The sequence below is a fragment of the Peromyscus californicus genome, unplaced genomic scaffold (genome assembly GCF_007827085.1).
Source record: "Peromyscus californicus insignis strain IS unplaced genomic scaffold, ASM782708v3 Scaffold_1__1_contigs__length_55948999, whole genome shotgun sequence".
NCBI lineage: Eukaryota > Metazoa > Chordata > Mammalia > Rodentia > Cricetidae > Peromyscus > Peromyscus californicus.
The window spans coordinates 47,497,516-47,522,601 of NW_026294492.1; the positions used below are offsets into that span (position 1 = coordinate 47,497,516).

Consider the following 25,086-nt stretch of genomic DNA (forward strand, 5'->3'; position numbering starts at 1 on the left):
TGAAGGAAGCCTTGCAGGGTTTCTTGGTGCAGAACTTGGAGGTCAGAATGCCTGTCCACCAACTGTACACCAGGTCAAATCCCACCTACAAGCCGCCCAGGGTCTTCGTGGGCAGTTTTTTCTCTGAATCTGTTCAACTATTGATTTCCTGAGATCAACAGCCCAGGTAGAAGGACATAGCTGAGGCTGATCTGACGGCAGACTGGAAATGGGGAGGAGAGAAGGCACGTGGGGATGAACCTGAGAGGTGACCTGCACAGATGAGGTCAAGAGGGGAGACTGGAGCTGTTGGAAATAAGGTAACAAGTTAAAGGAATGAGTGGAAATGAAGTATTTTGTTTAATACATAACCCTATAGAAAAGACAAAAAAAGATGACTTGCACACTGACTTGGCGCAAGTCAGTGTTTTTGTTTGTTTCTTTTTATGTGTATGGGTGTCTTTCCTGACTGTATGTCTGTGCACCACATGCCTGCAGTGCCCAGGAAAGCCAGAAGAGGGCTTCCTATCTCCCAGAATTGGAGTTACAGATGGCTGTGAGCCACCATGTGGATGCTTGGAATAGAATCTCTGCAAGAGCAGCAAATGCTCTCAACCTCTGAGCCATCTCTTCAGCCAAGCCTGCAGTTTTTAAAACCTTCTGATCACAAGAAATTCCTGTTCTTTTTTTTTTCTATAGTCTGGAACTTGTACCCCTCTCTCATTTCCTATCTCATTGCCCTAAGACACAAAACCTCCTCCAATGAACCTCTTTCCCCATCCTAGGCTCCATCACACAGAATTTTTCTAACTAGAGTTCTGAGGCAAGGGGGCACCAGATGCCAACTGGGGGAAGGAGACCTAACGCACACCTCTCAGCACACCTCACATTGAAATGGGACATAACAATCCATTTCTTTACAGAACTCTTGGTTTTATTTTATTATCATTATTATCATCTCATTTCACCATATTATTATGTTTTAATCATTCCCATATTTTGGAGAATTCTTATTATACTCAAAGTAAGTGTGTCAAATAGCCATATTCCCCTCAGTTCGTTTTTCCTAGTAAAATCTTTCTTTTATATGAAGGATGGAGGTCACTTATGTAATATCCACTCTTCTGTATCACTTTCATTTAAATTTTGAGAAGAACACTGTTTCAAGCCATGCCTAGCATATGGTAGGACTCACACATGTGACTTCTGAACAGACTAACACACATGTTCTTATTGGCATGACTTATGGCCTTGGACACTTCCATTCATCTTGATGTTTTCTCACATACAGATTGAAGGGCATATCAAGGTTTCGTGACTATTAAGTTAAACCGAGCATGGGCTAAACCAACACTCCCTGTTACATAGCCAGCATGCAGCTCTTGTTTGTCATTGTTTGTGACAGAATAAAGACACAGTCTGGGTCCCTTTGCCACATTTGTCAGGGAACTACTTGTTTGTAAACATCCGTTGTACATTTCCTGGCCCTTGATAATCTTTTACAAAAGGTGTGAGCCTGTGGCTCTGGGTTAGAAACTCCAAAACCCTGGAGTTTTCCATTCTCCAGCTGTGTGATCTTGGATACACAAGCTGGCCTCTCTGAACCTCATAGAGAGGGTCTGCCTGTGAGGGTTGCTGGGTGGCCACCGAATATGTGTTCTGCAGAAGCAGACCCTGACGTGAGAGGTCAAGGACAAGTTTCAACTGTCAGGTGTCTCTTTGGAAGAGAACTCTTGGAGACCAGTAAGGCAGTGGGGAGGTCAGATGGGCCGAGGAGGCAGGAGAGAAAGGCAGCTGAGGAGAGAGGTCGGCACAGAGACAGTCAACACCCAGACGTGGTGGGGAGCTGTGGAAGACAGAGAGCATACACAAGCACCTCAGAACCATCCTGCCCAGAGTGAGGGAGCTGTGGAAGACAGAGAGCATACACAAGCACCTCAGAACCATCCTGCCCAGAGTGAGGGAGCTGTGGAAGACAGAGAGCATACACAAGCACCTCAGAACCATCCTGCCCAGAGTGAGGGAGCTGTGGAAGACAGAGAGCATACACAAGCACCTCAGAACCATCCTGCCCAGAGTGAGGGAGCTGTGGCATTTACCCACACATGCCATCCCTGAGAGCTTCAAAGGTCAGAGTTTCTTTCAAGTATGGTCTTTATTACAAGAGTCAGGCCTAGAGACAGGGGCAGGAGACTCTGACAGCAGCCTCAGTCATGAGCACAGGCTGTGTGGACAGTTTAGTCACTCACTGGTTCCAACACAAACGCACACACATCCCACACATACATCCCTTCCCCATACTCACACACCCACACACACACCCACACATACATCCCTCCCCACACCCACACACATCACACACATACCACACACAAAGCCCACACATACATCCCTTCCTGACACCCACACACACCACATGCACACCACACACACATACACACCACACAAACACACACACACATACACCACATACATATACATGCCACACATAATGCACATACTCAGATACCATTCAAGTATTAGTATTCTCTTTGATTTCATTAATCATTCCTACAATTATCTATTTGAATATTTTGCTGGGATTTTTCTAATTTACTTACACAGAATCTATTGTTTTAGATTTCCATTTTTTAGAATGGTCCTACTGCCTTGATTTTTTATCTTTATGCCAAAACTGAAAGTGTTATTTCATTGGTTGGATTTCCTCTAATTAGCTATATTCTTTCAGTTGCTGAATGAGCAATGATAAAATAAGGCTAGGCTAGAGAAGGTTGAGGTTCACAGTTAATAGCTAAACCCATCAGTTCACATTCTCAAATATGATGGTCTATATCATTCCACGAACAGCATATCAACCATAGAAGCAACCACAATTCCAAGATATTTCCACTATGTAAATATAATGATGAGTTAAAAATAGCCATTCACTCAACTTCAATAACTATTTGGAGCTAAGTAGTGGTGGTGATAACAGTGGTGGTACTTAGTGTATGAAGACACTAATTTCTAAGGCTAGGAGTGGAAAGGATGTCAGCTTCGTATGTGGATCACTATTAAATCTGAAAAAAATGAAGGTGGGGGAAAATGTCTGGAAGGGAGAAGTTGGATCTGTCAGAGTTTAAAGATTACTAAAAGTTACAGTTAAGGCACAAGAAGAGGAGGAGATGGAGAATGTGTTCATTACTCGTCTCCCCTGCTGTGGAAAAATAACTGACAAAGGCAATAAGGGAGGAAGATTTGTTTTTAGATCACAGTTTGAGGACACCGTCCATCGTGACAGGCGGTGGCAGCAGATTGGGGCGGCTGGTCACATATCCACAGCCAGGCAGCAGGCAGAAGAATGTCAGTGCTCAGCTCCACTCACCTTATCCTTTATTCTCTCCTGGCAGATAGGGTGGTCTTCCCACATCAGTTAACATAATCTGCATAATCCCTCACAGCCACGCCCAGAAGATAACTGATCTGCATAATCCCTCAGAGCCGGGAATAGAAATTTGTCTCTGACATGAATTTAGACTCTGTCCGCTTGACTATCAATATAACCACCACAATTCCATTCCTTGTCAATTTGACAATAAAACACACCTCTTTAAAACTGATTCTTGTCCTTACTGGCTCATGGCCATTTCATAATACAAAATGCATTTAATCTAACTTTCAAAAGTTCCTGTGAAACATCAAGAAAACCAACAACCCAGTTGAAAAATAAGGCATGGAACTGAACACAGAGTTCTCAAAAGACAAAAAAACAAATGGCTGAGAGACAAGTGGAATGGCCGCAGAGGTCAGGAAATTAGTAAGAAGCCGTGGAGGCAGAATTCCCAGGGGAGAGGACAGAGCAAAGTGGTATAAAGCACTGACGGGGAATAATGACAGAAGAGTTTAATGGGGTACATGAGGAATATGGGGAGGGATAATTAACATTAAAGACTTTTCAAAAAAATCATTCAGAAACCTACTACTGCAGAAGCTTCCTAAAATACATGCATACACATATATAACAGGTGTTAAAATGGAGTTGTCCTGTGAAGGGGCAACCATGCCTCTATAGACATCCAAGGATAACAAATGGAAAGCCCAGCTCCAGGACTGCGTTGCCTCTTTTGGAGTTGTCGGAGAGTTGACCAGCCACCTTGCAAATAGGATTGTTTCATCACAACTTAGGCAAACAGAGGTTAAACGCTGCTCCAAGGCACTGGCTTTGTTCTCTAGGTGGGGAGAGCTGATCTCATTGTTACCAGTTCCTGTGAGACGGTGCTACTAATAAAGGAAAATTCTTTTCCTATTTTGTTTACTTCCGTGAATGGAATTCTGTGGACTGGGATAAGAAAAAACATTTGGAGTAAGACTAAAGGCCAAGTAAACAAATGTGGCTTCCAAAGGAGGACACTAAACATTTTAAAAATCTTTTTGAGTCCTGTTTTACTGTTTTCCCCCGTTTTTGTTTTTTGTTTTGTTTTGTTTTATGTGGGACAGCAGGGCTTCGCATGTGCTGAGCAAGGGCTGCTCCACTAAGCCACTGAACTAGCGTGTGGTATGCCTGAAAGGCACTCAGGCCTTGCTCCATGCCACAGTGGACTCCCCAACAGACAGAGTAGGAAGGCCCGAGCCGTTGCTGTCCACAGTGCTGAAAGACACCTAACATCATCACCTTCACCTCCTTGGGTTCCTCTCACGAGTGAAAATGGGCACAACAGCACAATGATCAGACACACTACGGAAGAACCAAAACTAGCCCGATATGGTGTTCCAAAGACTGCAGTTTCAGATGGCTGGAAGGCTGAGGCCAAGTTTCCTTTAAGACAGGCCGTTTGAAAACGACCCAGGGCAGCACAGTGCAGCATCACCTCAAAAACAAAGCAAAATGATAGCTTGTTAGATTTAATATGCATAGAAACTTAGAACCCACAGAATCAGAATTCCGAGGTGAGAGAAGATGGGCATATGAGATTAGAATAGGGATCAAGGTGGTGTTAATGAAAGGTTTGCCCTCTGAGAATCTGAGTCTGTTTGGCCCTTCACCCTCACCTGCTCAGTCACCTCCCCTTGGCTCCCTATTGCCCAGAGTAGCGCAGCTTGGCTAGAGAATGAACCTTCACCATAGGAGCCTGTGATTATGCCGAGGAAGTCAGGGATCTTTGGCTCAAATCAACCACCGTGGCCACTGGGTGGATTACTTACAGCCCCTGCTTGCAGGGTGACAGCACAGTTTGTGCTTTGCAATCTACAAAGGCAGACTCATGCCTATCTACCTACTAGGAAGTCCGGGGCAAAGTGGATGGGTCACTGTGCACCGGTGCTCAGCGGCTCCACCCGCAGCCACAGCCCGCCCTCTGCGCGCAGGATCAGTTCCGGCTTCCGGTGCGGCTCCTTGTGGTCCGGCAGGATGCGGAAGCGCAGCAGGGTGAGCGCCAGCGCCACCTTCATCTCGCTCATGGCGAAAGTCTGTCCTATGCAGTTCCTGCGGGAGGGCGGGGTGGGGACTCTGACTGCACCGGGACCCAGACAGGCACTGTCAGAACCAACCTGACCAGGTCTGCTGCAGCAACAGGGCAGCCTGAGGAGCAGCGAGGGATGCTAGTATACCCGGGACTCCACTTACAGTTTAACTTGCCCAGAGCTCAGACTATAAAACAAATCAGCGGGAGGGCGGCACTCTCAGCTTTCGTGGCCACGCTTGGAACTTTCCAAAAGGGCTCTCCAAACCTTGGTTTTTACTCTGATTAGGAGATGGGGGAAGAGGACCTTCTAAACCTCGACCATCTGAACTCCGCCCTTCTTCACCACCAGACCCAGATCCCGCTCCATAATCCTGAGCTCTTTGGCCTCACCTGGGTCCCGCCGAGAAGGGAATAAATGCCAGAGGTGACCTGTCCTGGATGTTCTCTGGATCAAAGCGGAAGGGGTCATAGACCTGAAGAAGAGACCAGCCATGGTGAATGAGCGGCATCTACCAGCACAGCCAGAGACAGAGAGTTGAGTGTGTTGGGATAAGTGAGGTCTGATATCCTGAGGCCACTGGGGGATGAACAAGACTGGGGGCACAGTGCACCTCAGGGTCCCGCCACACGGTTGGGTTGTGATGGGTTCCAAAGATATTGATGATGCAGATGACGCCTGTGAGAAAAGGGACAGGCAGAGTAAGCTTGTGGCCTGATAAATCTTGCTGTGTGCCCAGGATGCTTCTTCCGTGTTCTGTGGCTACCTTTAGGGATGACTCTGCCATCTGGGAGGGAAATGTCCTGGGTGCAGCAGCGGGAAACCATTGTGACCGGGGGATGCAGCCGCAGACTCTCCTTGATGCACATGGTCAGGAAGGGCAGCTGGGCCAGGTCGTCCCTGAGGAACCCATCATATGATTAACCAGGAGTAAAACAGAGGCTGCTAGCCCCTGTGTTGCCCACTTAACCTTTTCTCACAGTGGTAAAATAATCCCAAGAAGATCAAAGGATTAGGGAAGTGCTGGAGGAAATTTAGTCAGGCATCTTTAGAGAAGTTCCCCCCCCCCCCGAGGAAAACAATGTTCACACCTGCTATTTTAAAAACTCAACACATTTATATTAAAATGACTATTTCTTATGGTAAAAAAAAACCCACCAAAATCAAAAAGCAAAGAAGAAAGAAAAAGAATAAACTGATCTACTGTGTTTGCTCTTCTGACTTTCTCCCCATTTACATAAAACCTCTCTTCCCCTCACACATCTTGTTGTTGTTGTTTTTCGAGGCAGGATTTCTCTGCAACAGTCCTGGCTATCTGGAACTCCATTGTAGACCAGGCTGGCCTCAAACGCACTGAGATCAGCCTGCCTCTGCCTCCCAAGCGCTGGGATTAAAGGCGTGCACCACCACCGCCCAGCTTCCCTCACCCATCTTGTCTACCTTCCCCTCCTGTAGATTTCTCTCCTCTCTCCTTGTCTTCCTTCAAGAGTTCTTTCTCCTGTCCTGCCGCCTCCCCATCACCATACCCCTTCTTCCATCTCCCCTTCTCCATTCCTCTTTATAATTTTTCTCTTTCCCATACCCCTCCTGCTCCCAGTCACCCACCCCCATTACTGTCTTCCTCCTCCACCAGCCCATCTCATCCTTGGGCCTACCGCCCTATTGCCCAGTCTCACACAGATATTCAGTGACTTTCCTGATGAAACATATCCTCTCCTCCTACACTTGCTTCTCTTACTCTCTATCCCATGCCTGCTGTGTGTCCGAGGGCTGTCTTGCCCAAAGACTGTTCTCCCACCACACTGAGAGCTCCTGAAAGACTGGTCCCTGGGCTGAGTCCTTAACACAGACTAAGCTGGGCACAAATCAGAAAGCAAAGGCAGTGTGGGAGGGTTTGATGAAGGAAGATTGGATGCATGGATGAGTCACAATGTCAAGACAATATAGACATGATTTTATCCCCAGATGTCCCCTGCTAATCCCTGGGAAGAATAGTAAGGAAGTAATTAGGGAGCAGATGAACAACCTATTGGGAAGGGAAGACATGGGAAAATGTTATTTAGGACAGAGTCGGGGGGGGGGGTGGAAGGGAAGTTCATTTACTCAACACGTGCGAAGTAGCATTATCTGCCCTCACATCATGTTATTTTTGTCAATAATTCTCTTTGAAGTCCACATCTTTCTGTTCCCGTGATGAAGTAGATGCCTCACCCACCAGCCAATAACAGGACAATCATTGAAAGAGTTCCTTGCCCCACCTGGGAAAGAAAACCAGGAGGGGGCACTCAGGAACAGGCCACCAGGACCTGTGCTCACCATTCAATCTCCTCAGACTCTCGGTCCCTCAGCAGCTCCCGCACCTCCTGCCGGCAGCGCTCCTGGTATTCAGGGTGCTTTGCTAGGTTGTACAGGATCCAGGAGAGCCCACTGGCTGTGGTGTCGTGGCCTGAAGAGTGGACAGTTAGACTTGGGTCTCTGGGCTGTTTCAGCACCACTATGCAGACAGCACTCAAGTGGTGAAGTCCTCAGGAGGGATGAGGAAAAGATAGAATATAGGGAATGGAGGGACCCAGATTCCTGAGATGCAGAGACTCCTACCCCTTCTCTGGTCTCACAGTGAGATTCTCACCCCTAAACATGAAGGTGTCAGCCTCAGCTCGGATGTCCTCATCTGACAACTCCTTTCCATCTTCATCCTGGAAACAAGGCAAGGTCTTACATCACACCACTTCTGAAGGCCCCCCTGTTTAACATAAAATAATACCTGGAGATCCTTTTCCAACCAGGTGCACAATACCTCTGTACTCCTGCATTCCTCTTGATCACTGGAGGGACTCTGGCTAGCTTGAGCTTGGCAAGCATGGCTCTGGCAGGCCTTGCCCTTCTTTCCCATTCCCTCTGTCTTGCTAAAAACCATTAGATAACATTCCTAAAGCTAGGCACCAATGTCTATTTCCTTATTTGGCCACTTTGTCCCCCTGAAGCCGACAACCAAGTTCCAGCAATCAAAGTATTAAAGTCCAGCAATCAAAAGCCCCCTTTGGCTCACCTAATTAACAGGCCCAATTAAAATTAAACACCTTATTCTAACACGGAATTTCCCCCTTTTACCTTTATAAACCGCCATTTTCCTATGTGCCATGTCTGTCTACACTCTATCTGGAGGCAGTATTCTTCCCTACTCTGGACTATACCCCTGCCCCCTGCCCTTGTTCCCTTCTCCTGTTCCTTCATCCCCTATCTCCTGTGTTTGTCTCTTATTCCATGACCTCTATCCCTCTGGGGAAAATAAATCTCCTTTGTGCTGAAAACTTGGTCTTAGTGGTCCTGAGCCAATACTTTTCCTTTCAGTCACTGTCACCAGAGTCCCCAACACACAGGCATTGTTCTTGGCTCCCCTGCCTCCTGTTTTTTCCTAGTTGAAGGAATCAAAGAGCCATGGATATTTTCCATTTCTGTATGATGAGTGATTTCTGTGGGAAAGAGTGACTAGCCACCTTGCATGGCAACTTGTCTAGGCAGTTAGAGACTAAGCATTGCTCTAAGTCAGTGGTTCTCAACCCGTGGCAAACCACTGTCTCCAAAAATATTTACATTATGATTCATAACAGTAGCAAAATTACAGTTATGAAGCAGCAACAAAAATAATTTCATGGTTGGGGTCACCACAACATGAGAAGCTGCATCAGACGGTCACAGCATTAGGAAGGTTGAGAACCGCTACTCTAAGTCATTCACTTTGCTCACTAGGTGGGGAGAGTGGATTTCCTTTTTACCAGTTCTCTGCTGCCATCCGCTTTGTCGCCAAAGGTTGCAACTTCGGGACTGAAAGGTTTAGACTGACAGAGAAACAGGGCAAGATGACGATGCCACACTGTGTGTGGTCAATAAGTAAGCTTCCCCTTCTCAATTAGTCTTTTTCAAATGTTGGAAGCCATCAGGTTTACAAACCTATAAAATTTACCATAGTACTTGATTAAAGTTGTTCATATTCAACAACAAAGTCCCCTCTTTATTTGAGAAAGATTGAGAGAAATGTGGGGTGATTTATGTGAATGAAAATGTCATAGCCCGGCGGTGGTGGCACACGCCTTTAATCCCAGCACTTGGGAGGCAGAGGTAGGCGGATTTCTGTGAGTTCCGTGCCAGCCTGGTCTACAAAGAGAGTTCCAAAACAGCCAGAACTACACAGAGAAACCCTGTCTCAAAAGAAAAATGTCACAATGAAATGGGTTATTTTATAGCTAAAAATTAATCTTAATACTCCTTGCTTGCTCTCCTGCCCCTTTCCTATCATCTCTTTACCTTTCATTTACTTTCCCTCTCCTATTCCCCTCTTTCCTCTCTCTCTCATTGTTCATCCTATTGCCCTCTCTTAAACAAAGAAAACATAGATGTGCTAGCTGCCCTATAGCCCTCCATGATTCATAATATGTGGGTCTTTCTCCTGTTGTGGTTTAAATGAGAATGGTACTACAGGCTCATATTTGCATACTTAGTCCCCAGTTAATGAGCTGTTTGGGAAGGATTAGGTGGTGTGGCCTTGTTAGAGGAGGTGTGGTCTGTTGAAAGAAGTGTGTCACAGGTGGGCCTTGGAGTTTCTCTCTGCCTGCTGCCTGTGGATCAGGATGTAAAGCTCTCAGCTACTGCTCCAACCTGTCTTCTTCCCACTGTGATAATCATGGACCAACACTCTGAAACTGTTAGCAAGCCCCCAGTTAAATGCTTTCTTTTACAAGAGTTGCTTTGGTCATGGTGTCTCTTCATAGCAATAGAACAGTAACTAAGATAATGCTTCACATTCAGGTAAAATAATCAGATCACCTAGGAAAGGAAGATCTGGGAATAGGGAGTGATTGCTACCTGCAGAGCATGACTGCTATAATATGTGAGCTGCACTGATCATGAAGTTATGTGCAGCTCTCAACAAAGATATAGACCCAAATGCAGATACTAACTTAACAAGTGTACTGGCTGGTTTCGTGTGTCAACTTGACACAAGCTAGAGCCATCAGAGAGAAAGGAGCCTCAGTTGAGGAAATGCCTCAGTAAGATCTCGCTCTAAGGCATTTTCTCAGTTAATATCAACGAGACAGGGCCCAGTCCATCATAGAAGGTGCCATCCCGAGGCTGGCAGTCCTGGGTTCTATAAAAAAGCAGGCTGAGCAAGCCAGGGGAAGCAAACCAGTAAGCAGCACCCTTCCGTGGTCTCTGCATCAGCTCCTGCCTCCAGGTTCTAACCTGCTTGAGTTCCTGCCCTGACTTCCTACAATGATGGACTATGATCTGGAAGTATAAGCTGAATAAACCCTTTCCTCCCCAACTTGCTTTTTGGCCATGGTATTTGGTCTCAGCAACAGAAACCCTAAGACACCAGGGAAGGCCCTTCAGTTCCAGACCTAGAAAGGCTGTCCCCAGTGTTCTCTCTACAGTGTGTTTCTCCCTGACTTGTCCCTGTCCTTTCCTCAGATGCCGTCTACGGCTTCTAGATGTCCTCTCCATCGAGCCCAAGTCATTACTGAAAATGTAAAACATTGAATCATCTCACATTCAATACCAGCGCCCGTTGTTCTTTTAAAATCATAAACCTTTGGGAACAGGGGAGATGGCCCAATGATTAAAAACATCCTCATCCACACGGTGGTTTTAATCATCCATAACTTCAGTTCTAGGGGATTCAATGCTCAGCCACACGGTGGCTTATAATCATCCACAACGTCAGTTCTAGGGGATTCAATGATTAAAAGCATCCTCACCCACATGGTGGCTTTAATCATCATAACTTCAGTTCTAGGGGATTCAATGCTCTCTTCTGGCCTCTGCAGGTACCAAGCACACATGTGGTACACATACATACATTCAAGCAGACATTCAAACACATAAAACAAAAATAATTTTTTTTAGTCATGAGGGGTAGTGCAAACACGTAGTATCAGAAGCTGGGTCAGCCAGACCTTTCACCCAGCCCTGAAGACAAGCCTGGCAACATAGTAAGATGCATCTCAAAAAAGCTACTAAAGCCAAAAGGGCCGACATGAATCTGTAATCCCAGCGCTAAGGAAGCTGAGGCAAGAGGCACATGAGATTGAGGGCAGTCTTGCCTATATAGTGAGACTCTATCCAAAAAAAACAAAACAAAACAAAAACCTCAACTAATTAATGTTTAAAGGACCCATTGCACCTTTAAGAAGCCCACCTTGCTTAGCAGCAGCACATCAATGAAATCCAAAGTCTTGGACTTGGCCTTGGCCTTGATGACATCATCACCACTATGACTGGGCAGAGTGCGACGTCGCTCCTGGATGATGGCATCAGTGAAGTCATGTACCAGGCGGCAGGCCTTATAGAAGCGCATGCCATCAGGTGTGAGGCGGTAGAGCAGGTCCATGTGCAGAAATAGCTGCTCATTTCTTTTTACAACTAGGGCACTGAGCTCCAAGATGGCAGCGATATACTTGCTGGGCTTCCTGTACAAGAAGAACGTGAAGGGAAGCAAAAATGCAGCAGACCTAAAGCCTGAGGTGCATTTCTCTGCAGAGGGTGGGAACTAATTCCCCACAGGATACTGAGTAGCCCAGCTGATCTGGAAAAGATGGCAACACATGATAAGCATGGGCTCTAAACTCTCAATCTCTTCTCTCCCTTTATTCCATTCCATGAGCCTAGGCATTTCTCTAGGCATCCACCACATAGTGTGGACACCAGACCCCTCTCTTTCCTCTCCGACACAGGGTTCAGTCCTGCTCTGCCTGTTCCCTAACATCGTCCACCCAGATCAGAACAAACTAATCTTGCAGTTGGCCTGGGTACATCAACTCCATTTTCTTTTAAAGGGCAGTCACCATCTGCAGAGCTCTGGTCTAGTCACACTCATCATCGGTCTACTATGTCCATTCCTGGCAGAGCGGTTGTTTTAGACACAGCTTGACAGGTCTTTTGGTTGATACATCTATACCCTAGTCAAGGTCATGGAACCCTCAAATGTGTTGCCTAGGTAGATGTGACCATTGAGGGGAGAGGGTTAGAGGACTGAGAAATATCTAAGCAAACATAAAATGGAGTCAGAACAGGATGGTATTATCTTAGTCATTTCAATTATGGGGGTGCCTTTAAAGGGATGTTAAAACCCTGGCATTTTTCTGTCTCTCTTTACTTCTTAGCTGCCTGTGTTTCCTCTAACACATGCTTCCTCCATGATATAATTTTGGGTACATACCCAAAAGCAATGAAATCAAATCATACTGAAACCACGAGGAAAAAAAAAAAAACCTTCTCAATTTGGTAATCTTAGATATTTTGTTACAGAGACAGAGCAATGAAGAGCTTTCATGGTTTCCTAGAAACTACGGCATGAAGTTCCACACTTTCCTTGGCTTTAATGTCTGTATGTTTCAGTTACTGTCTACTCTTTCAGCCTCATCCCAAAATGCCTCATGCCGGATGCCCACGACCTGTGTCATCTGAATCTCTGTTCCCTTTTCTGAACAATTTCACCTCATGGATGGGGCTACTCCACCCCCACCTCCGCCCCTGGGGCTCACTGTCAGCTCTGACCCACTTCCTCCATGGAGTCTCTTCCACTGCTCTGGACAGCCTTGCCTCTTCCACCTCTTGCCTTGATTCTACAGACTGGGTTCCAAGGCCCAGAGTTGAAACTCACTCCTGACAGTTGCTGTCGAAGCTGAAGACACATTTCTGCAAAGTGTCCAAGGTCATGAGGCTGATGTTCTCAAACATGTCCAGACGAGTGCTACCCGCTGAGGCCAGGTGCAACCACTTGGCCTTAGTTAAAAAAGAGAGAGAGAGAGAGAGAGAGAGAGAGAGAGAGAGAGAGAGAGAGAGAGAGAGAGAGAGAGAGAGAATGATGTTGTTGGATCTTGGCTCCCTGAGACTCTGCCCAACCGCCACTACTGTAACGGACACCCTCAAACCAGCCAACCCCAACTGAGTAATTGTGGAAGTTGTGACTACAGCAGATGAAGACCCAAGACTGGCTCAGAAGTCCTGAATTCAAGTCCAAGCTCTGATTCCTGTGCTCTGTGCTCCCTCAGTCAGTTCATTTCCCTCTCCTGGTTCTTGTCGGACACATCTTTAGTTGATCTGATTTAGTGTCTGCTAAACTGAGAGGAAATCATATGCCACCATGTGCTCAATTCCTGCAGAATACCTTGAACAAGGTCTCTTATATATATGTCCCTCAGGTTTATCATTAAGGAGAAAAAGGTAACCCACGCACCTCACAGGCTTGTGGGATTAAATTGGCCAGCATAGATTATTGGATTGGTTGGATCTTAGCATCAATTCTAGCCTATGATAAGCACTTAATACATGGTACGCCTCTCATTGTCATTGCCATAAATGGATTTCAAAACTATCTCTTTGTTGAGAATGCTAGATTTCCATTGTTCCTTGAGAAATTTTGTCATGATGTTCTTAACTTGGGCTATTTTCAGATGTCATTGCAGAAAACCTATAGATACAGCAATGATTCCCCATGGGTAAAAATAAGACTAAATTCTGCTTGTTATGAAACAGATTCCCAGAGAGTCAGTAACATTTATTATATATAGTAATATTTATTATAGCTTATTATTAAAATTCCATAATACTCAGTCATATTATTATAATATCATTATATTGTATTAGGATGTAAGGCACTCCGATTACAGCCCACTTGATTTGCTCTCATGGAATGTGGCCCCATTGAAGAAAGAATAAAAGCTGGAAATATATACATGTTATTTGCAGTGCGGTGAGTTAAAGTCTGGCTTTTCTATCTAACCCCAGAATCTAGTGTGTTCTAGCAAAAATCCATAACAAGTAAACAAGCTAACAGTTTGCAAGGCAGGAATCATTCTGTGACCATCACCCCAGTTCTTATCTTGGTCAGGTACCACATTCAGTACAGTGTGGTTTTCCAGCAGTGTCCAGTAGACGGTGGAGCCTATTTGACCCCTTTTTGATTTTGTGTTTGACTTATGACTTGACCAACAGAAAGTTGTAAGATGCTAAGGCCACAGTTTCAGGTAAATCTAAACTTCTGGCCCTATCTAGCTTCTCTCACTCCCACGGAACTCTGTGCCACAAGCCTCGGGTGCCTAGTAGGGGAAGAGAATCATGGGAACACCTGTTCCCCCTGCTGAGTCCATCCTAAGTTATCTTGAAGCCTGTATGTTCTGAACATGGCAGAGCTGAGCCAGGTTAGCTGAGCTGCCCACCTGATTCACAGCTGACCATAAAACACCAGGGACCTAGATCCTGTCCAGAAGAAAGTGCCAGACTGCGTCTATGTTCAGTTTTCAGGGCACCAAAAATTAACACCTGAGCACCTACCACATGCAGGGCCACAACTCTATGGTATCATCACAGACAAAAAGCAAACATTTTAATCCTAAATCACATATGAGAAATCAAGCCTTGGGGGGAAACTGCAACAGGCCAGCATGGCCCTTCAGAGCCAGTACTGTGGACTAGATCTGTGTGCAGTCCCATACCACCCCCACCCCCATGCCCACCCCACCCCCACACTCCAGCTGGGAACCTCGGTTCCAGGGACTCACATGCATGATGTTGGTGCTGTCATTGAAAACCTTCACATACGGCTTCAGGATGTTGAAATGGAAGGCGGGTGTCAGCATATGACGGTGGCGGCTCCACTTGTCACCAGCACTCACCAAGAGCCCATCCCCTGAGAGGGTAAACATTGGCAGTGGGCAAGGGTGGCACCTTCCTCTGAGCCCCAAGGCTGTCCCCAATCACCTCACCTGCAGGGACTCACCCAGCCATGGTTTCAGGAAGCTGTAGAAGATGGCATCCTTTGGAGCAACAGCAGCTGACACAAACAAGGATTATCAGGGACCAGGAGAACGCAGGTAATGAACTTGGGGAAATGTGGTTCCCTCATCAGGGATGTGCATGCCCTCCTCAAACCAGCATGACAAGATTCGGGGGAAGGACAGAGGTAGCAGAGAGTAGGGGAGAGGTAAGGGGGAACTAGACCAAGCTTTAGAAGGAGGTAGAACAGAAGTATGCCCTGACATTGCACAATACACCCAAGTATGCATTTATATGGCTCCTACACAGTCTAACATGCCAACACAGCACAACACCCTGGAGGCATTTACACAGACCTAGCACATCCATCCATCCAGCACTTTCTGTCATCTCATGAAATATACATGTGACACAGATGCACATGACCTAACATGTGCTAACATGGCTAAAACACACATAATCTTCTCTGACATGACTATACCTAATGTAACATAAAGTATGACGAATCTCAGTATGTCCCAGAAATTATCTTAAAATGGTCATGTTGGGGTGTAGAGAGACTGCAGACTCGGCAAAGTGTTTACCATTCAAGTATGATGACCTGAGTACTATCCACAGCATCCACATAAAAAGTTGGGTGTGGCAGCATGCACTTTCAATCCCAGTTTTAGGGAGGCAAAATCCAAATGGATCTCTGGCTATTCAACCTAGCCTAATTAGTGAGCCCCAAGGCCTAGTGAGACTCTGTTCCCCAAAACAAGGTGTGTGGTTCATGAAGAATGATGCCCAATGTTGGCCTCTTATCTACACACACACACACACACACACACACACACACACACACACACACACACACACACACGGACACACAAATGCAAGTACACTCTCATAAACACACACATATATCTGTACATAGATTTAAACACTAACAGTCACATTAACCTCTCAGATGTGAACCAGGTGTGATCCAGCTGGGCACCAGACATGGATCTACACTAAGACCTGCCTCACACAAATCTCAAATAACATCTCAGCCATGTCTCAGTGGAACTCTGGATGACAGATATCAGACAACCCTAAACACAGTCAAAATGTTATCAAGAAGGAGAAAAATACAATCCCAAATAACTGCTCGGACAACCACACAGAACCCAACATGTCCACATGTCAGTGGCCCCTTAGGAGTCTCAGATAGGGCCACCTTCACATGATCCCAGGTATGAACCATGTTTAGGGACAACTTATACCAGGTGTTATGGTTTGAATGTGAAATTTCCCCCTGTGTTGTAAGTTTGGCTCCCAGACAGTGGCTCTGTTTTGGAAGATTCTGGAGACTGTAGGATGGGGAACCTAACTGGAGGAACTCGAACAATTACCTGGGGATTGTATCTTTTCATTTTCCCTCCCTCGTCTTCCCTCTCTCTCTCTCCCTTTCTTCTTTCCCCTTCCCAATCTGGACAACATGTTATACATCACCACAAATGACTCTGAAACCACTAGCCAAAAAGCGATTGCTCACTTAAATGGTTTGTGTCACAGTTACCTGGCAGGGCTGCCACAGCCCCACCAGCCTGCCTCAGGTCACCTGACCAACTGGAGACAGCACAGATACCTCAGCAGTGGGCAAGCTGGGGCCAGTGCAGTGCCCACCTGGAGCAGAGCGGAGGGGCTTCACAAAGGCAGGAAGATGCTGGTGTGGCAGCGCACGCCTTTAATCCCAGCACTCGGGAGGCAGAGGCAGGTGGATCTCTATGAGTTTGAGGCCAGCCTGGTCTACAGAGAGAGTTCCAGGACAGCCAGGACTCCACAGAGAAACCCTGTCTCAAACCCCAACCCCCACATGAAGACTACACAAATGGCCACCCGCCAGGGCCCCTCCAGCACGCCTCCCCAACAGTGCACACTAGGGCGGTTGTACAGGTCACCGTCTTCCTGTCTCTGTATTAGAGGAAAGAGGCCACCAGAGAGGTGGATTCTCTGTGCATGAGGCAGATGGAGCCCTGAGAACTCTATCCAACCCTTTCTCATTCTCTGTGCTGAGCTCTGCCTCGCTTCCTCCAGACATCTTTTAAACACAGTAATCCTCAACCCTCAGTTAGAGGGACAGAAAGACACATTCACTCTCAGGATCCCCAACACAGCATTAACCTGGGTTCTCTTCCACCCATTCTCCAGGCCCTCAAGTCCCCTGCCCACAGTCTCGCACACAGTAAGTGGAGTATCTGAGACCTGAGCCTGGGACGGTGCACCAATAGCCTGAATCCTTACCCGTGCATCCCCAGACACTACCACCAGGATCCCCAGACTTTCCAAGACCAAAGAGACGCAGAGTGACTTAAAAAGGAGTTTGTCCTGTGGCCCAGACCTGGAAATTACGATTAATTACAAGCCCAGAGCTCCTGGGAAATCCAGGAGACAGGCAAGCTGCCCCATGGAGATGAATGTCTGAGGCTCATCACTTGGACCTTGATGAAAAGCTTTCATAAAACAGAAAATGGACTACAGGAAGGTAAAACAGACCTAAGGACACAGATTCTTATGTCATTGCTTGAAAGCTGGATCCAGCCATGCTGGAAGACAATCCTCCCAGGTCTTTATAGTCTAGAGATTCCCTTTATTTCCTTCCATCAAACCAGGTGAGTTTTTTTTTTTTTTTTTTTTTTTTTTTTTTTTTTTTTTTTTTTTTTTTTTTTTTTTTTTTGGTTTTTCGAGACAGGGTTTCTCTGTGTAGCTTTGCGCCTGTCCTGGAACTCACTTGGTAGCCCAGGCTGGCCTTGAACTCACAGAGATCCGCCTGGCTCTGCCTCCCGAGTGCTGGGATTAAAGGCGTGCGCCACCACCGCCCGGCGCCAGGTGAGTTTTTACACTCACACTGACAGAGACCTAGGCTTGCGGAGAGAGCCAGGGGCCTGCCTGGCAGATGTTTGAGCCAGGGGCACTACGGGACACTTCCTCCTCTCTCCTCAGCTTTTCCTGTGCCAGTACGGTAATGTCAAAGGGCAGGGTAAGTGGGCCAGGCTGGAGGGAATTTCTTAAGAAAGAGTCTGGGCCTAGTTGGTGAGCAAGGAACATATGATGGGCAAAGCACAGGAAGAGGAAGAAGGGAGAAATAGCAGCTGGATCCCCACGTTAGCATAAGCAGTCTCACTGCTGTGCCGGGGATGGGATGGGCTGCAGTCGTACACAGGCCCTGCACAGCCTGCCTCTACTTAAACATTCCTAGAATCAGGGTAGAGTTGTCTTCATTCCAGATGCCTAGCTCTCTCTCCTGGGCCGTCACTGCTCTGGCCTCTGGTCAAGTCTCCTCCTCCAGGAAGCCTCCCTAGTTGCCCTAGCAGACCTCACTTCTCCATTCTGCCATCACCCATCTTCCTCAGGGTCATTCCTGATCACAGGTGGTTGGTGTGTCCTTGTTATCTCCTCCAAATTGGGTTCCTCTCGGACAGAGCCTTGCTCGTGGTCTCCTGGCATCCCAAGGGTACCAGGGATGCTAGGACAGGGAGGGGAAGTGACGGCAGTGGGGGAAGAAGAGACTGGCATGGGGATGGTGAGCACATGAAAGAGCAGAAAGGCGGAGAGAGACCGCGGGAGCAAAGATGAGGTTACTGCAGGGGCCACACAGAAGCACGGAAGTCAGGACTGGAAGTTCTCAGATTCCCACAGCCACACCACCACCAACTCCTGTGGGTACCTGAGGCGCTGAGGACAGACCGGATGATGTCAGGGTGGCACAAATGGATGAGGGGAACCACTGGACCTAACCAGGTCATGAAGCCCTGGGGGTAGGTGGCCACCAGCTCAGTCATCTCTTTCATGCCTTGTTCCGTGGGAGAGGACTGGAAAAAAAAAAGACACAGGCAATCCCTTCTGAGATGGCTCTTTTCAGGGATCAGAATGGCTGGGCTAAGGGATGCCCACAAAAGAGGATGCAACCTGACTTCTGGCCGTATCCATGATGGTATTTTCAGAACACATTAGCATTCACACTAGTAGACTGACTTCTGGCTGTATCTGTGATGGTGTTTTCAGAACACATTAGTATTCACATTAGTAGACTGGGTCAGAATGACCCACCATCCGCAGTATTAGGAGCATCATCCAACCCACTGAGGATGCAAATGAAACAAGAGACAGAGGAAGGGAAAATTCACTCTTGCTTCCAAAACTGAGACCATCCAGCTTCTCTTGCCCTTAGACATCAAAATTGAGGTCCTTGACCTTTGGACTCCAGCATTTATATCTGACACTCCATTCTACACTTGGCCTTTTTTCTAAGACTACATTGTTACACCACCAGCTTCCTGGTCCTCCAATTTGTGTGTGGCGTTGTGGGATATCTCAATCTCCATTATTACATAAGTCCAAACTCTATGTAACTATCTATCTGTCTGTCTGTCTATCTATCTATCCATCACCTATCTATCTGTCATCTATCTATTTATCTATCTCTCCTTACCTCCTCATTTGCATACCTGTACATGCCATAAGTGTATTGTGTGATTTGTTTATCTACATAACTATGTACAGAATTGTGCTACATAATGATTTTTAATGACTTATTTATTTATTTTATGTGCATTGGTGTTTTGCCTGCATGGAAGTCTGTGTGAGGGTGTCGGATCCCCTAGAACTGGAGTCACAGACAGTTGTGAGCTGTCATGTGGGTGCTTTGGAACTGAACTCAGATCCTGTGGAAGAGTAGCCACTGCTTTTAACCACTGAGCCATCTCTCCAGCCCACATAATGATTTTTTTTTAACCAACAACATACTGTAAATACTGCCTTGGTCACATAAAATTGTAACAGACCTGAAGATTATCTGTGGCTTACAACTTTTGCTACTATTCTTATGTTTAGATACATTTAGCTGAGTAAATACCATGATCTGAAGCTTGTCTGCAGTGTTCTCAACAGTACCGTGATGTACAGGTTTGTATTCCGTAAACAATAAGTGCTCTCTCATAACCTAGATTTGCAGCAGGCTCCTCCATGATGGTTTGACTAAGCACACTCTATAGTGTTAGTAAAACGACAAAATCACCCAGTGATGAATTTTTAAAGTTTGTCCTTGTTGCTAACTGGTGCCGGATGATGTCTGTGTGTGCACACGTATATCTGTGTATGAGTGTGTGTGCACTTGTGTGGGGGTGTGTTTGTGGGTGTTACTGTGTGTGTGTGTGTGTGTGTGTGTGTGTGTGTGTGTGTGTGTGTGTGCACGCCTTGCTTCTGCTTCTCTAGGGGCACTGAGGCACTTCCTCAGCACCTTCAGCAGGTTCCTCCTGAAGCCTTTGGAGGTAACACAGCCTCTGCGATGAACGTGCATCTGGATGTTGCAGGATGGAGGAGGGAATCCCTGCTTCTTCTTGCTCTGTACCTATCAGTCATGTCTCAGTACCAAGCCTGCATCTTACATTCAATAAAGAAGTTATATTGTCACACTGTCTGCCTCAGAGAAGCCCCCTTTGCCTTGAGAAGATTAACTTCTCAGGTGGAATCAATTCCAGCCCCAGCAGAAGCCTCCAGCTCCTGAAAGGGACATGTGTGGGCTACCCTGTGGCCTCAGGGTTTGTCCCCAAGGTTTCTCTCACATGCTCTTCTGCCTGCCTAAGTCTTCAGTTCCAACTATGCAGAAGGGTTCAAACACTGGAGCCTCCAGTGGTGGCACAGCCCCAGCAGACCTCAGGACAGCAGAGGGGACCTCTACATCTCCATGAGAGTGGCAGGTCACCTAATCAGAAACCACTCCCAAAGGGTAGAGGATGCTAATGCATGGTTGCAAGGACTTGTGTGCATGCTGTGAGCTCTGCTAGTTGTAAATGAAGCAACTGAGACCAAGTCAACCAATGGAAAAAATGGACCTATGTCAAAGTCCAAGTGTTGAGTAAAGGTTAGAGTCAGGGAAGGCTCATGGAAGGATGAGTGGACACTCTAATCCAGGTTTTGCAACAGGCCTCAGTGATGCATCTTAGCTGAAAAGAGCAATCTAAGGAAGGTACGATCCTGGAGGTGAGGGATCAAAACAGAACTCTCCTATGACCCAGCTGTGCCCTGAGTATATTGGGGGAGGCATAAAAGTCCCTTCTGGAATAAAGTAGAAACCCAAAGATGGACTAACAGAAGGAAATTGACCAGACAGGAAGCTGACTCTGAATCAGGGCCCTTCAGGAGGCCTGAGCAGCAGACAGTGTATGAATGTGAGGGGTCCTGGCTCTGTTGCAGCCCATGCTGGGAGCCCTTCAGTGTGTACTAGACAGGAAAACAGGCTAGAAATAAATCCAGAGTAGACTAGGGATGGAGAACAGTCGGCACGGACTGTGTGGCAACCATTGCTGCTTGACAAAGTTCCAGCATTTCATCATTGCGGACCGCACTTCTCCAGCACCTTTTTACCTTCCTTTTGAATGATTCTCAATATTAATGCCTTTCCCTTTGGGAAATTTTGTGCAGGCTTTCGTAAATGATAAAAATGTGTACAATGGTAGACTCTCTAAACAAAATATTTCTTTGGAAAAAAAAATCCCCACCACCACAGAACCAGGAATTCCATTGTGCCCTCCTAATTACATCAAGAACAGCAAAGTCAGAGATTTACTAGACACACCTGATCCCAAGGATGAAATACCTACAATCCAGATCCAAGCCTGAGGCCATAAGGGCAAGAGTTCAGTTAATAAATAAAGAGTAATCAGAATGATACAGTATAATGGAGAAAGAGAAGGACATCAGGACCTTCCCTTTGGGGGCATTATGAGGGCAGCAGCCCCATATAGTAAGACTAAGAAATTGTAGTATAGTGACTGGTCCCCAAAAGTCCTTTTCCCAAGGTCAGGCATTTGGATAGGGGTCTCCATTCCCTCAGGGGCTTGAGAAAAGCTCCTGCTTGCTAAAGCACTCATTCTCCTTTTCTCTGGCAAGTGGAGCTTGTGACCCTTTCGTTAACGTGACTGGTATCTATTGTCAAGGTAGATTCCTCAACCACTGATCTCAAGCCACAACCCAGTTCACATGCCCTCTTCTCTCCCATTTAATCCTATGTGCAACTATAGATTATAGAAGGTGCATTCTTCTTTCAATTCAACACTGTTGGCAACCATCCTGGTTCAACCTCGGAGCATGTCTCCCCACACCCCACTGACTCCACACATTCTCTTTGAGACCTGAGTGCCAAGCAGGTCTCTGGCTAACACAGATGTGAGAAAGGCTTGAGACAGAACACACAAAGACCCTAACCCATTCTACCCCCAATTCCCTGATCCATGGGGAATCTCTGCACCCTCAAACCCCAGTTCCTAGCCCACGCCAATCCCTGGCTCTGTCCATGCACCCTCATACCCAGATCCCAGGCCACCCTACTACTAACTCCATGACCACTGGGAGGTCCCTGCACCCTCATACACCCCTGACCCATCCTGTTGCCACACTCACCATGCCCAAGTGACCCCAAAACCAATTCCTCTTGGGTGGCTGAGAGAAACCACGGAGACGATGACACTTTCCATACAAAGTGAAGATCTGGATGAGGCAGTGGGCCAAGAGCCAGGAAGCCCCAACCAAGACAAAGAGAAGCCATGGTGAGGCTGACATGGGCCCCAGTCCCAGCCAGGATAGGTCCAGATGTCGCATCCTACAAGATAGATGACAGAATGTGAGTTCCTGAATCTCAGGGAATCCACAGGGGCATCCTGTAAGGGTGGACGGGATAGAGAGTGCGAACCTGGTGTCAGATCAGGCTGTGGTGGAGACCCACTGCAGGAAAGAGGCAGTGAAACAGGACATGATGATAGGACAAGAGGCAGATGACAAGGGAAGACGGAGAGGGGAGTCTGAACAGTGTCCCAAACTGCAGGAATGACACTAAGATTTGTAGGAGCTGTTACCCAGAAGCCACCGTATTTTCTGGGTCAGCTGGATCACTGAAGCCACCCCGCTCTAGCCATCTGGCTCCCCAACACCACCCTAGACATGGTCAGATCTCTTTCTAACCCAGGACAGCACCCTTCAGGTCCACCTCCCCTAGCCTGGCACCTTCTCTCAGGAGCCGTGTCTCTCCCACAGCTCCTCTCTCTCTTTAGGACCTCTTTGTCTTTGGCTCATTGCCTAAAGGAAATGATGGGAGGCTGGGCTCATCTGTGCCAGCCAATCCTTCCCAGACCTGACTGTTTCCTCCTAGCCTGGGCAGGAGGCCAAGAAAAGTGGGCTGAGTCACCCAACCGCACAGTGGAATTGAGTCAGGGTCACACTGAGCACGGGAACCAGATCTTCAGGACTTGACCCATCCCACATGTGGTGGGAGAAAAGACTTGTGTGAGCAAAGGTGACATGGAGCCCCACCTTTTCACCCCACGCCCCCGCCCTTCCAAGGACAAAGTATATTGTGTTTTTAAAAAATCATTAACTTGGGATTTCAGGTGCCAGGAGACCAGGGCCAGGCGTGTCCCTGAACTTCCCCAGAGCTCCTATGCATGTTGGTCTGGGAGGAAGGCCTGCAGGATTTCTTGGTGCAGAACCGGGAGGCTCCAGAACACCTCTGTCCACCAGCAGCACAGCAGGCAGCAGTCAAGTCCTGCCCCCAAGCAAGGCAGGGTCTTGGTAGCCACAGTTCTTTTAGAAGCTGTCAACCGTTGATTTCCCAGATCAGATTCCAGGGATCAACAGCCCAGCTAGAAGAACCCAGCTAAGGCTGGGCTGGGCTGGAGCTAGGGTGTGGAAGGAGGAGGGGAGGTGTGTGAGAGTGAGGCTAAGAGGGGCCGTCAACAGATGGGGGTCCAGACGGAAAAGCCCAGGGCCCTTCTTGTTCTTATGTAAAGCATAGATAGCATTTAAAATAATATATACTAGGGCTGGAGCGATGGCTCCGTGGGTTCAATTCCCAGTGCTCACATTGTTAGTGACCCGCCCCTTGGAGACCCACCCAGCATCCTGATGCCATCTTACGTTAAAACCCCCTTAAGAGGGAAAAATCCCTCCTCCTCTCTCTCTTCCCTCTTGCCAGAGGTAGCGCTCACCTCCCTCTTTTTCTCTCTCCTTCTCTCTCTTTCTTCCTATCCCTCTCTCCTCCCCCCTTCCTTCCATTCCCTCTACCAGGGCTAATTCTTTTTCAGCCTCAGCTGTTAACTGTCTTGGACTGTTTCAGTCTGAGTCACGTTGCAGAATTTGAAACAAATTATGTTAATTCTTGAGTACACGATCCAACTGTAGGCTGCAACCAGTTAATATCACCCAATAATTTTTTAAAATCATTAAGAGTATGCAGTCGAGCTCTCTTAGTCTGTATCTTCTGCAGCTGAATTCTCAGTTTACTTAATTTACAGCCTAAATAGCTAAGAGAATCTTCTCTTTGTATTTTTTTTTTTCAGGAGAAATTTGTAATCCCCAACAGGGTAAATTTTTCTGTACTACATTAAACATTTTTCTAAGGTATCTGTATCAGAAGCAGCCAAAAAATACCATCCATATAATGATAAATAATAGATTGAGGAAATTGTTTACATACCACTTCCAGTGGTTGATTTACAAATATTGACACAAGACTGGGCTATTTAGCATTCCCTGTGGGAGGACATTCCAATGATATCTCCTTACTGGCTGAGCATTATTATAAGTAGGAATTATAAAGAGCAAAATTTTCTCTATCCTGTTCTTGTAAAGAGATGGTGAAGAAGCAATCCTGTAAATCAATAACTATAAAAGGCCAATTTTTAGGTAATAAAGAAGGTAACAGAATCCCAGACTGTAAGGATCCCATAGGTTGAATTATCTTATTAATAGCTCTTAGGCTAGTTAACAATCACCACTTTACAGACTTCTTTTTTTTTATTACAAATTCAGGATAATTCCAAGGACTAGTAGTTTCCTCTATGTGCTTAGCATCTAACTGTTCTTTTGCAAGTTCTT

The 25,086-nt window shown here is 46.7% G+C and overlaps 1 protein-coding gene across 1 annotated transcript; it reads right to left on the reverse strand.

Annotated features, from left to right (window-relative positions):
* Positions 1–514: 514 nt before the first annotated feature.
* On the reverse strand, positions 515–22,815 carry LOC128115720 (cytochrome P450 4F4-like). Its single transcript, XM_052746717.1, has 14 exons — positions 22,618–22,815; positions 18,884–19,028; positions 15,197–15,250; positions 14,979–15,106; positions 13,079–13,200; positions 11,615–11,885; positions 8,048–8,114; positions 7,735–7,864; positions 6,185–6,318; positions 6,032–6,096; positions 5,811–5,893; positions 5,236–5,440; positions 4,631–4,826; positions 515–1,825 (listed from the first exon to the last, which is right to left on the reverse strand). The coding sequence occupies exons 1-12, from the start codon at positions 22,813–22,815 to the stop codon at positions 5,263–5,265; spliced, it is 1,575 nt and encodes a 524-aa protein (XP_052602677.1). The 3' UTR covers positions 515–1,825; positions 4,631–4,826; positions 5,236–5,262.
* Positions 22,816–25,086: the final 2,271 nt, after the last annotated feature.

Coding starts and splice junctions, on each gene's coding strand:
- LOC128115720 (XM_052746717.1), bottom strand. CDS start 22,815: ATGCGACATCTGGACCTATCCTGGCTGGGACTGGGGCCCATGTCAGCC. Junction 5,894..6,031: donor CCGTGTGGCGGGACCCTGAG/GTGCACTGTGCC, acceptor TCTCTTCTTCAG/GTCTATGACCCCTTCCGCTT. Junction 5,441..5,810: donor CCCTTCTCGGCGGGACCCAG/GTGAGGCCAAAG, acceptor GCCCTCCCGCAG/GAACTGCATAGGACAGACTT.